This window comes from Eurytemora carolleeae, unplaced genomic scaffold (assembly GCF_000591075.1).
Source record: "Eurytemora carolleeae unplaced genomic scaffold, Eaff_2.0 scaffold829, whole genome shotgun sequence".
NCBI lineage: Eukaryota > Metazoa > Arthropoda > Copepoda > Calanoida > Temoridae > Eurytemora > Eurytemora carolleeae.
Window position 1 is genome coordinate 144,095 of NW_019396759.1, and position 14,144 is coordinate 158,238.

The following is a 14,144-nucleotide window of genomic DNA, read 5'->3' on the forward strand; positions in this document are numbered from 1 at the left end:
AATAAAAATAAGTACTCCATGGTAGATCTGTAAGAAAATAAAAATAAGTACTCCATGGCAGATCTATAAGAAAATAAAAATATCAAGGGTGGGTAGACATTTGAAAAATATTGCATATGGGGTCAATTTTAAAAGGTGCTTTAATTAGGGAAAATTAAATAAAAAGTTAAATTTTTATATTTTCTGTTCTTTCCTAATGGATAGTTCAGTAGCAGTGTTTTCGATATTTCTTACAACCATTCTAAACCGGTTTCCTTGAAGGTCTCCTAGTCTCAATCCTGCAGTACGTTATTATTATTATTACTATTATTAACATTATTATTATTATTATCATTAATATTATAATCATTACCATTTTTATCTGTTATTACTCTATTTATTAGTAGTTGTATTTTAAGTACACAGTAGCTATAGCATGATGGAAGTGGTTTTATCATAATTTTTTTATTATTATCATTAATAATAATTATAATTATTATAATAATAATTAAACAGCTTTTCTCACAATTCAAAATGTGAATTATATTTTTGCAATTTTTAACTTTTATGATTGATATGTTCAGAGTTTGTAACTCTTGTATTGTGCCGGATATCGAGATCACTGCTATCTTGATCATTTGTTAATCTGCAGATTAATTTAAATCTTTATTCGATATCCCGTATGGTAATTGTTTATATCCTAAAGGTATATGCATATGCCATGAAGAGATTAAAAATTAAAAGTGCCCACAATGGATATCGAGATCAAAAAATAAGAATGACATGTATCCAACACAGAAGTTATTATTAGCTATGACAATTACAAATTACAATTTCCCATAGATTAATAAATAAACATAGATAGCTTATGTACGCAAAACCACCAAGAATTGTACAATCCGCGAACTCATACTCCTAGGGGTCAAAGTGTACTTCAATGATAAGCGGGGTGGTTTGGTGTTTTAATGGATTTCATAATAGAGTGTAAGATAATTCCGGGAATGGAACTATTTGAACAACAATATTTCACTGAGCAATACATCATATTAATGAGAACTGAAGAAGGACATGAGAAGGACTAAACTAACATAAATTTCTCTCTACAGAACTCATGTACACCACAAGTACTCAATGACATAAGAACAGCCAATGTTCACAACCGACCTAGTTTATCTATATAATAGAAATATCTTTAAAACATCTCAGTACATTTATATCTTTCAAGATGAAAAATGTCGTCTTATCTATCTTTATCTATGCAATTTCCTCAGCGGTGTTATTTTTAAATTAAAAACCTTACATTTCTGCGTCGATCTGACCGTTGATCTCGAAAGCTTCAAAGGATTTGATGATGACGTCATCGTCGTCAGCCCCTGATATGTAAACAAACAAATTAGAAGTTGAATAAGAGAAAATATGGAAATGAAATGACACAATGAAAAAAGTCTGGAATCAATGAAACATTTTTTTAGACCATAATAGCCTAAACAAATTTATTGAGATTTAGTTTTATTTGAAAGCTCAAGTCTGAGAACACAGCGTTGCCCCAGGGTACTCGTAGATACTCCCGCCGTTTACCCGCGCTTGGTCTTAAATTACGATTTTATCTATTTTTCTAAGTGGACCTACTCCATTTAGAATCTCAAAACCAAGCTGAGACTAATCATGTGGCTCTTTTGAGTTCCACAATCAAAATTTTAGATTTTTCAGAGTGAGAATATTTGGATATTATAAAATCAGAGTTAGCCTTGGGAACCCAGTGTTGCCCAATGTGCTCATATTAAATCCCGACGTTGATTTTTACCGGCCGAAACTAAATTTTCGCTATAAAAGTATACCCATTTAACTTAGAATCTCAAAACCACGCTTAGAACATTCCCGTGGGTCTCCCGAGTTCCCCAATCAAAATTTGAGGTAAATTGGTCCAGAGGTTCCTAAGTTATGATCGGACATACAAAGAGACAAACAGAGATGACAATTTTATATATATATAGATATAGAAAGTACCTCCGGCCATTTTCTCTGCGAAGAGGGTGACCATCTGCGTAAAGTTGACCGGGCCTGGGGCCTCACCTAGCATATTGTTCACCTCACTGTCGCTTACTGTCTTACCTTAACGAAAATGTATGTAATTTATTAACATTGTGCAGATATAATTGCGCGAAATTACTTTCTTGAAATACAGTTCCTAGAAAATCAATCAATCAATCAGCACAGAAAAATCCAGGAGACCGAATTTAATGAATTTTAACTGTTTTCTTCCACAGGTTCAAATATGAATCAACGATTCATATATTCCCTTAGTCTTTAACTTCGGTGGTTTAAATATGAAACGTTCAGCGACGTCGCTCAAATTCATTAAACTCGGTCCCTGGAAAGATGAAAGAGGAGTGGGCGTTAAATGGATTTCATTTACCACTACCAAAAAGTCAAACAAGAAAAATATTTTGAGTGGTTTTGTTCAATTTAAAAATTCAAATTTTCTTCTAAAAAATAAACATGTTTTGTTTATTATAAACAATCAAATGACCCCTGAGGACCGTAAACTACGTGTTTATATTTAGTAAAAATGTTTTAAAGTTGGCTGAATCTTCAGCACTCGCTATATACTCTTTTAATAATCATGTAAGATAAACACAGAAAGGATTTTGAGTAAATGTAACGAAGTAAAAGCATGCTTTGTAAAATGTATCAGTCTTATGGATCTATAATTGCTCACATATGTAAAATATATCTGGACATTTCTTTATCAACAGTAAAAAAATTGATATTCCTACCATGAAAATCCGCCGAATAGAATATTAAACCGTTTTTTTTAAATTCAACTCGGTGGAAAATAAGCTGCAGCTTGAATCCGAAAGCTCAATCCATAAAAGGTCCAACGACCCGAGCCGTATTTCTCCGATTCTTTTAAATCGTGGGCTCAGATCTAACAATCAACTGATCCAGTTTTTCGAGGAAAGGAACTGAGTTTTAGCCACAAATTCTGATATTTAAATCGCTATATCTTTGCAACCTGATGGTGTTAATAGTTGATATTTCAAAACTATTATTATTTGATCTAATATAATTCATAGTTTGAAATATCTAAGGCCTCTTACATTGAAATGCAAAGATATGGATAAGAAAATCAGACTTTGTGACAAAAACTCAATTCCTTTCTGATCATTTCCTGGCGGATTTGTTACATATCCTTCAAATCCTACTGTAGCACTTCAAGATCAATAAGGAAGGTCTCACCTACTCCAGCAAAAGCTGTTTTCAGATCATTGGCAGTAACAATACCGTCCTTGTCGTTGTCAATAATACCGAAAGCTTCCTAAATTCAGAATTAAAAATTTTAACTTTTATTTAGATTTTGTTGACGATGATCTGCAAGACACCTAAAGAAATTCTTCTATTGTTGAATTAAATAATTGTTTTGGAAAATATGAAATTGATAAAAAAAACTTTTAAAAGTTGAATTTATGACAATTGTAACAAAAAAAGTATTGAGAGCGCACTTTCTTTCAGTTTTGTAAAATTTGCAGTTTATTTTACATCATTTTAGGGACCACTGAATTGTTTTTCTCTTATTTTTGATTCTTCCTTCCTTGAATTCTTGAATCTGCTTCTGGCTGAAAAGTGTGAAGACATTGGCCCCCTTCTTTGCTTTCTTAGAACCTTTAGCCTAAAAATAAAAAATTTAATAAATGATATTTTTATGATAATTCATATCTCTTTTTTCCCATAAGTGCAAAGAAAATGAGTTTTTATCGCATGAACTCTAATTTCTAAACACCTATTTCTTTATAAACCGATGTTGTGTTTCCTTTGATAATTCAAACTTTGATTAAAACCCAATTTGAAATATCAAAGGTTTACAAGTTACATCTTTAGGTAGCAAAGATATAGGGATTATAACATTTGTGTTAATGACTCAAATCCAAAGGTTATACTTACTTTTTACTAATAATACAATGTTTCTAATTTTATCTTAGGTATCATTAATCTTCCTAATTTAAGAGATACAAGTCGAAGATGGATTTTTTAAGGTAAAATATTCTTTGGGACCTGATGCCTAATAGTTCATACATTGGAACTGAAGAAATTGGAGCTTTATTTGTCACCACACAAATACTGTCAGTTTTTAGCGGTTCCAAGATTTAAAAACTGTATTTTGATCAAGTTTACTTTATTTTTATCCCAAGAATAAAATATCAAAACACGGAACATCGTTTCTTCTTGTTTTTGATAAAAAATTTAGTTTATTTAGATACATCATGAATATAAACATTGTTTTTGAATTCTTTAAAATGAAAGTATGTTTGTAGTATCAACAATGTGCATGATTTAAACCATATTTAGCCTGACGTCTTGATTACTGGCTGCCTTATTGTGATACAAATCTAATACATTTTTGGAAAGGCCTTGAGCTCTACTACAATAGTCTGCAAAGAATGGATAATTTGCAAAAGCCAAAATCTTAATTGCAAATTCTGGTAATTACGAAAAATAATTGCGCAAATCGCAACAAATAACTAATTTTTGTAAAGCCCTTGACCCAGAGAATTCAAATGAGTAAAATCACAATGTAATTATTATATCACAGTGTCTCTAGGATGTTTTTACGACATGGTAAATAAATTAACAGATTTAATCAATATTGCCCTGAATAAAGGTGCATTATCTATTTATCTATTTCCAGTGCTCCGTCGGAATGATATCATTTAATTGTAATCTAAATTTTACATATTTGTCTAGATATTGGTTTTTTAAGTACTTTAAAGCTGATAATTAAACATACATAAATTTTATATTAAAGAAAATGTTATACTTTATATCTAGCTTTTGGAATCTTCAAAACATGCAGAACGCTTATCTTCCACTCAGGGTAGTTCGTCATTAGACTTCCAACTGAGGTCTCAGTAACATAAGATATAATTAATACTAAAGATAAAAGTTACAAAGTATGTAATAACAAAACATATAATTACATTGATATAAGTAACATAAGATTTAAAATTCGGTAATGGTGATGGACCAAACCTCTGCACTGTAGGGAAATAAAAGTAGATGTTAGTTCCACATTTTATTGAAAATATGTTTTGGCAAAGTACAAAAGATATAAGTTACAAAATATATAAGTTATAAAATATAGAATTACATAATCTATAGAAAGGCAAATGTTACAAAATATATGAAATGTTCTTTAGCTCATATTCCATTGTATTTAAACACAAAAATAGTTCAAATGAACCAGAAAAAAATTTAGTTGTGGTTCAGTTAAATTATTTTTATGTTTATTTGAACTCCTAGCCGCAGCGCTCGGCCTAGAAACTGTAATAATCTAGCCTAAACCTGTCCAAATTAACAAAAAAAAGTTAATATTTATCTACTATATGGCAAGGACAGGCTAAGGGACCGAGCGCTGCGGCTAGGACAGGCCAGGAGGCCGAGCTCTGCGGATTTTAATAGTTCAAATGCACATAAAAATTGTCTAAAAGAAATGTTCAAATGAAAAAACTTTTGTAATTTTCTTTTTTAATAGATTTTGCAAATCTTTTGTAATTCATTTCTTTCGTAACTTATATGTTTTGTTATTATATATTTTGCAATTATAAGTTTTGTAATAACAGGTTTAGTAATTACATTTTTTGTTATGATATATTTTGTAACTATATCTTATGGTACTGAGCTGCACAACAACTTTCTTCTTTGTGTCGAATGCATAAATTCGCAATGCGAATTAAAAATAATCATTTTTCTGCGAGCAAACAGAAGGTTTTCATACAAGAATATAATTTTTCCTGGAACGAAGGAAATCTTTGTTTTACGCATCTAACATCTCGGGTTTCTTTTTTTCTTTGGGATGGAGGTTGCGTGATTTTGTTCTATTTAAATTAAGTTGAATCATTCTCTCTATTTAACAAAAATATTCCAGAATATTAGGAAAATAATAAAATTCAGATATCACATATTTCCTTCAGTCAATTTTTAAAATTTGTAAAAATTTCGACGGATTTAATCTTTCTGGACTTAATTACGAAGAAAATGACATAAGGCATGAATGTGTTGGAGCTATGTCTTTTTCCAACTTTAGCAGCAATTTTATCCTTGAGTTTTAGAGATATTGAGCTAAAGATTTAGATTAGTTCTCACAGTTAGGGCTGGGCACGTTCTGACTTTTCTGAAATCCTTCCGTCGCGTTTTAGATGAGGGCCTTCAGCTTGATTGTTCCATCCTCGTTCGTTCTTTTTCCAATTGTTCCATTCATTTTTTGTTCTTGGTGTTCTTAGTCAAGAACGGTTTCATCCCTGTCTGTTCCCTTCTTTGTCGAGCACGGTTCCATCCTCGTTCCATTCCCTTCACACTTAAAAATCCGTACTTTAAACAAGTGTACAGGTTACAGCGTTTTCTTTCATTTCTTTAAAGGGAGTATTCGCAAAAACTGAAAATGCGATAAAAAAGCGCTTTTGATCGCTACTAATATTACTTTTATCTGTTGCGTCTATAAGGAGAAAATTGTTAAAAACGACTCACACCGAAGAACGCAGCGTCCATACAAATTCGAAAAGACTCAACATTCAACTCGGATCGTAAACAAAACAATTTAATTCCAAACAAATCATTCAGATTTTACAAACAGTAGTCATCGATTATTTTTCGGCGCATTCGTATATAGTTAATATTTCATAATATTTTTGATTTAAAAAAAATAATTTTCGCTGGCGCTGGATTTTCGAACATTCCTGGAAAATATTAAAATGTCGTCTTCATTATCAAAAATCCTCGAAACAGGAATAAATGTTTTCAAAAGTAACTCTCAGTTCATGAAAAATAGAAAATATTATGAAAATATTATGAAATAACAACTATTTACGAATGCGTCGAAAAATAATCGATGACTATTGTTTGTAATATCTGAATGATTTTTTGGAATTAAACTATTAAAGTTAGAGGTCTATTTTTTATTGAGCAGGCCTTGAAAAGTTGGACATGGATATCACTCCCCTATCTCACCTATAAGGGCCTAAATCATAAGGGAGGTGGAAAACCCTCCCCNAAAAGCCATTGAAAAATTAATTTAATATCATGACTCATATGATAATATTAGTCAAAAGTAAAAAATATATTTTTAAATATTTTTCCCTCGTACTTTTTGAACTTTTTTTAATCCTCCTTTGCATCCTAACCATAAAAAATAGAGGACGCGAAAAGTTGGACTAGGGACATGTATCCCCTATCCTAACTCTAAGGGGAAAGTTAAAGTCTATATTAGAAAAAAATAGCCCAATTGGGATAGGGTTCAATTTTAATGGAATGGAATGTCTATGAAAAGTCTAATTTACTAATATCCTATTTCACTGGAATACTAAAACTCTTCGGCCTCACGTGAACATCTAACTCATTCGAATTTTGCCACAAACTCTGTGAACAATATTCATGTATAAGGCTGCTAAAAAAGGTAGCTAGAGTAAACCGAGCTAAAGGCCTGGCTTAAAAGTTGGCCCGGTCTAAAAAGCTGATGCACAAGTTTCAGATATGTAGCTATAGCATGTGGCATGCGCATAATGTATTCTTTATGAAACGTCTTTCATGTGGCATGTGCATATTATATTCTTTATGAAACGTCTTTCATGTGGCATGTGCATAATATATTCTTTATGAAACGTCTTTCTATTGAAATGTTCCAGATAATTAAAATAAATTAAAGGTCTTTATAGAAACCTTTTATTAACTAGTAACTCATTAATCTAGAAATTCTATATTTCTAGATTCTAGAGAAAGCTTTTAGAGAAACTTTTATTCTTAATAAAAATAAATCATAGTTTACTTGGTTAAAAGCATAACATGGCATGATTGAGTGACCCGCCCTCTAAAAAAAATTTAGATATTAAACAATTTGCATCAAAGACATCGTTTTATTTATCTTTCAGTTTTAATTGCTTTAACTTATTACTAGCTTGGGAACCCAGCACTGCCAAGGTTACTAAAAGCTACTCCCACCGTTTACCCGCACTTGAACGATTTTACCGGAAACTAAATTTTTCCTATAAAAACCGACATACTAATCTTAGAATCTCAAAACCAAGCTAAGAACATTCCATTGGGCCTCCCAAGTTTCTCAATCAAAATGTGAGGCAAATTGGTCCAGGGGTTCCTGAGTTATGATTGGACAAACAACCAAACAGAGATTACAACTTTATATATATATACAATACATCGAAATCTTATGCACAGGTTCTTTTAAGAAGGATTAATATATGTTGTGGAATAGGGGGGGGGGGGAGGGTAAATGAGTTTATAACGTGAAAATTGGATACCACAATCTATTTTGTTATACATACATGTAGCAGATATGTTCATTGTTCTTGAATCAGTTTTGTTGCATTTGTTTTTGTAAAGTGTATCCACAACGGTACCCTTTATACATTTTTCCAATTGTTTTAGACGTAAAGTTAAGTGACCCTCCATTTATAGAGTGGCATGCCCAATACACGTTTATGAGGAACAATGATAAATATATTCTCATTTTGGATTGGATGCTTGTTAGGTTCTTCCATTGAATAAAATGGCCAAGCCTCAAGTTTTAAAGAAAAGTTGCAATTAAAACCAATCAATGTTTAGCTAGACTAAAAAGGAAACTTTGATCTGATAAAGATTTTAAGAGTACCTTCAAAGAGATACAAATATGGGGCTTATTACTATATTTATTGCATTTTAAAGGGACAGACCGGCTATGTAAGGTAGTTAAACTGGGTATGCAGTGTTGTGAACAAATTATTTAGGATTCATTTGAGACACATAAAACATTTCCACAATATATAATACCTGAGCTAGAGCGCAAAGCCGACGTTCAAAATCATTAATTTGGGTAAGTACGTTTTCATAATTGTGTTTTTTTAATTATTAAATGACGACAACGAAAAATATAGTAAAAAATTCTATTTTAAACTAAATTGATGTTTGGGAACATATTTCTCAAAAGAAGTTTGTCAATAAATCGAAGTTAGAATTAATTACTTCCCTTTTTGATTATTATATTGAATTTCTTATTTTCTATGAATTTGTTCGCAGATTTCTTCAAATTCTTCAAATGTTGTCTTTTTAATAAAAATTCCAGAAAATCTTTGTGATTAAAGAGAGATTATAGAAACTAATAATAGAACAAGATTACTTATTCTCTATGATAATAGTTAATTTTCATTTACTCAAGGTGTTCCTAAACAACTATTTAGTTTACTGTGGAATTTTGTTTTCATTTTTTGTCGTCGTAATCTAATAATTTAAAAGAAAAACAATTATGAAAACGAATCCACCCAAAAGTACGATTTTGAACGTCGACTTTGCGCTCAAACTCAGGATTTATAGATCTTTAACAAGTTTTATATGTCTCAAATGAATCATAAAGAATTTGTCCACAACACTGCACACTCAGTTTGACTACGTTACATAGCCGGTCTGTCCCTTTAAAGAGTACCTTTGATAATCGAATTTGCCACTCTATAGAATGTAATTAAAATGTCACTTAAATAAACGTATACAGTCCCTTTAATCCCTGTGCACAATGCTAACACCGGTCTAACCGTACATTCACTTTGATAAAAAAAATTATTTTGGATTTTTTTCCGTTACGGAAGATTGAATACAGAGCTTTAATTGAAGTAATTGGAACTATTTTAATATTTTCTCCTAATTATCTATGGTTCACATCATCCATCCTTCTTTCAGAGAAAACAAGAGACATCCAGAGAAAGTACGGAGACAGTCAGAGTACATTGTTGATACCTAGAGTAGAGTTTTGACAATCCATGAGCAGAGACAAAGACAGCAAGTTAGAATAGGGACGGAGACAATCATAGATTGGACGAAGACATTTAGGAAAGGGACAGAGACATTCAGAGCAGGGACGGAGACAGTTGGAGTGAGTACGGAGACAGTCAGAGTGGGGACAGAAACAGTCAAAGTTGGGACAATTAGACTGTCAGAGAAGGTCAGAGACAATAATAGTAAGGACAGAGAAAATTAATGTGGGGACGGAGACAGTAAGAGTAGGGACGGAGACAATCAGAGTTGGGATGGAGACAGTCAGTGTAGGGACAGAGACATTTAGATTTGGAATGGAGATAATCAGAGTTGGGACAGAGACAAACAGAGTAGGGACAGAGACAGTCAGAGTAGGGATAGAGACCTTGAGAGTAGGGACGGAGACAGTCAGAGTAGGGACAGAGGCATTTAGAGTTGGGACGGAGACAATCAGAGTTAGGACAGAGACAATCAGAGTAGGGATGGTAGATTTTTTGTGGAGCCAACTGGAAACCTAAAACAACATTAAATATTGATAAACTAAATTTATTTTCAAGAAGTAACGAAATGGGTGAAAACATTACTGAGTTGTTTAACTGCTCGAATCAACCCTTTAGGATAGAGAAGAAGAAAAATATAAATACTGAATTAACGAAAGAAGGAAATATGGAAAATCTGTTGATAGGATAAAAAATTAATCATTTAAAAAAACTATGGAATAAGTTCCAATCAATTAGGTATCAGTAATAAAATTAATTTAATTAATCCCTTCCCTGCAAAGTCACAAGCATAACAAGCTTTAAATATTTAAAGGCTGGGAGGTCTGAATCTATGATACCTATATTTATGACGCGTAGCAAAACACAATAGTTGACAATATCCTTGTGGCTAAATTATATCATGGTATTATGAGATTTTATCTAAGTTTTATCAGAAATTGGAACTTTAGAATAGGATTGCTTTAATCCCGATTACTTAATCTGAATATCCGATGTGAACACTCTTAATTTCCCATTCTTAATCCGATCTTTTTCTCTCCTTGCCAGTTTCCAACCAATGAGAGTTCAATCCTTAAATGGCGCGCAAAATTTAAAATTTTCCAGCTTTTCTGGTTACTCCAAACACCGCTTAATTGGTTGAGTTGTTTATTTACTTTTGTGGATACAAATTTAAAATTAAATTAATCTTGGAGTTAACTATAAGAAAAGATTAAGCATTGATCTTGATATCCACAATTAAGCTCTCGTCAACATTTCTAAAATTTCTCATCTCTGCATCAGGATACGGCTCAATCTAGGAGAGTCTCCTGGTATCTTCATATCTCTAACTGTCCTACTCATCATCATCAATGCGCTGACCTGGATTCTACAGAAATACAAGGAGAGTGTTCCGCTTGCAAACATAAACATAAACATCATTCTCAACATGGACATTGTGCAGATACTTAGAGCCATGGCCACTCTTAATGTGAGTACATGAGATGCTGATTGATTAAAATTGACTTAAAGGGACTGTAAGTTTAACCCAATTCCTGCTGGGGGGGGGGTCAAGTTGACCCCCTGTAGTTTTTTACATAACTCAAAAAGTATTGGTCTGAGGCTGTTGAAATTTTCTGACTTTTCCTACATACCCAAAGCCCTCCCTTTAGGCCTAAAACTGGGCTTTAATACTAACTGCCTGAGTCCTCAAGCACACTGCCTGAATGACTGATTTTTCCTGTAACAAACTAAATCTTTGTTTTGACCCACTTCTACTTGTCAGATTTTGAAAAATTTAGCTTTTTGGAAAGCCTTTGACATAAGGAAACGAATTGCACAAGTTTTGCGAGAAAAAAATTGCAAATTTTTTGCAAACAACCTGTCAAAGGAAATTTGCACATTTTTAGTTTTTCTTGATTAAAATAAAAGGTTATTTAAAATTTTGCAAAGATATTTGGATACTTGAAATGGCATGGTTAAGGGCTTTTCAAAATGTATAATTTTTCATTTTTTGGAGAAATTTTTTTTTTCAAACATTTTTACTATATAATTGGATTTTGCGATAAAAATTCAATTTTTTTCAAATTTGCAATTTTTTTGCAGATTCTAAAAGTAGAGCACAAGAGCTTTCCAATGATGTATAATTTGTCAGATTTTGACATCAAACATGTGATTTAGAGATAGGGTTAATTTCATGTGACCCTTCATGAAGAGATGGCTATGCCCAATTTACAATGGTTTCCCTGAAAACTTCATCTGATCAATAATATGGAAGATAGCGTCTATTTTTCATGGTTTAGAAGTGTTTCAGTCTGACTTAACTTCTTTATGTTTTTCTGCAGAAGAAATATGCCAGTCACTTTTGTTAAAAGATTACAATCATTGATGATATCTAATTCATACCTGGTCAGACAAAGCTTTTAGGGGTACCTTTGTGAATCAGGAATCTATGTCTGAAGGGTCACGAAATGTCCCTTTAATTCATTACTGATTTATTTGTATTTTGGGGTTTCCAATCAAATTTCTGTTGCGCGGAATTGCGCACAAAGGTTGCTGCCGCTTGGGCCATTTGATTGCGAGCAATTGCGCTATAATTGGAAAAAAGGAAGCAATTAAATATTCGCGGAATTGCGTGCAACGGAATTGCTTTTCCATCTAAAAATCAATATTTTTGACTGTTTGACTTACGGAATTGTTACGGAATTTTGCACAATTAAATTCACTTGCTCGCAATTACTTGCGTTGGAAACTCTAGTTATTTGTCATTACAATAACAGGCCCTTTTATTTCCGCGCAATTCTGCACAATTCTGCCCAATTGGAGTTTGATTGGAAACCCTAGCAATAATGCATTGGCTACGGCTATATCTTTTGTAATCAGAGTTGTTTGAAATTTACCTTCGCTTTCTTCTTGGTTTCATTTGTCAAGTAGCAGTTTATACCTTAGAAACAACAAGATTGGTAGTTGGCTTCAAGCTTGACAGTAAAGGCAAATATTAGTATTTGTATTCACAGTGTAATATTACACATTGGCCTCTAGTTGTTCCATATTATTGAATAGATTAAGGTTTCAAGGGTAATGTTGTGAATCTTTGTATATAGGGTCAATTAAAATTACCGTTACAGTCCCTCTAAGCATTGAAATACTGTATTTATTTAGAGTCTGCCTTCTGGTTGGCGAAGTATGCTGTTTCCTGTTCCCCTCCATCTATGCAAGGTGGAAAGATATCTTGTGTGCATGATGGGATTTGTGATGGGTAATCTGTTCCTGTGCATCTCAACCTTCAGATTGTTCATCCTCTGCAAGGTGTTTTAGTCCGTATTAATGTTTATATACTTTGCTATTGTCTGTCTGGGGAGTCTGGGTGTCTGTTTGATTGAATCCAATAAACGTCAGAACGTTCAAACCAATAAATTCAAAAGTTTTGAGTCTAGTTACATGACCCTGAGAAAGGTTTAGTTAAAAGCTGGTTGAAGTAAAAACATTTTGCTGGACAAAGAAATTAAAAAAAAACTTTTATTTTTAAAATGTGCCACAGAAAAATTCACGAAAATTTGAGAATGATTAAAAATGGTGACTTTCAGTGTTCATTAGGGCACATTCCATCTTTTTAATGCTATTTTGTTACCCATTATTTCCGCTTTTAAAACTAAATCTCAGTTAGCTGTTATTTTTAGAGGGTAAGAACCAAACTTTGTTTTGTTAACTGTATTTTCCGATTCTTCAAAGTTATCGTTAGTTGACGATCTCAATTTTATTAACAGCGTTAAAGGGACCGTTCACTTATTTGGGTAATTTCAGGGTAAACTAAACAGCCTATTCGCTGTTGATTAGTAATAGTCTTACTTTTCAAAGACAACTGTGGCCGGAGAAAGTTTTTAGCGGTTCCAAGATTTAAAAACTGTATTTTGATCAAGTTTACTTTATTTTTATCCCAAGAATAAAATATCAAAACACGGAACATCGTTTTTTCGTTCTTTTTGTATAAATCTTCTCTCTGAGTTAAAAGTAAAGATAGTGGAAGGAAAACCAATGTTTAGAATAAACAAGTTTTATATTTGTAGTACAGTACAAATACAGATTTTGTGAGGGGAAAATGGTACTGTACGCTAAATGTATGATCCTCTTCTAGTGAAATTTATATGAATAGGTAATATATAATTTGGAATACGGAATGCAAATTTAAGATTTAGTAATTGATAAATGGGAATTGGGAGTAGTTGGTTGGGAATTGTTGTCCTTTCTCCATTTTCTACAGAATCCCTTTTCTAATGAAGGATTACCATGATAGAGATTTGAAGTTCTGATTTAAGAAATGAGTTCCTGTCCCGGTAGTAAGGGAAAGAGTACTGATTATCAATCTCAAGTTTGATCATCTATTCATCTATATATATTTAT

The 14,144-nt window shown here is 32.3% G+C and overlaps 1 protein-coding gene across 1 annotated transcript; it reads right to left on the reverse strand.

The window, feature by feature from the left end:
• Positions 1-1,251: 1,251 nt before the first annotated feature.
• LOC111708306 (myosin regulatory light chain 2) lies at positions 1,252-14,122 on the reverse strand. The gene is made up of 5 exons (XM_023481639.1): positions 14,030-14,122; positions 3,572-3,649; positions 3,220-3,298; positions 1,987-2,091; positions 1,252-1,352 (listed from the first exon to the last, which is right to left on the reverse strand). The coding sequence occupies exons 1-5, from the start codon at positions 14,120-14,122 to the stop codon at positions 1,276-1,278; spliced, it is 432 nt and encodes a 143-aa protein (XP_023337407.1). The 3' UTR covers positions 1,252-1,275.
• Between the last annotated feature and the right edge of the window lie 22 nt (positions 14,123-14,144).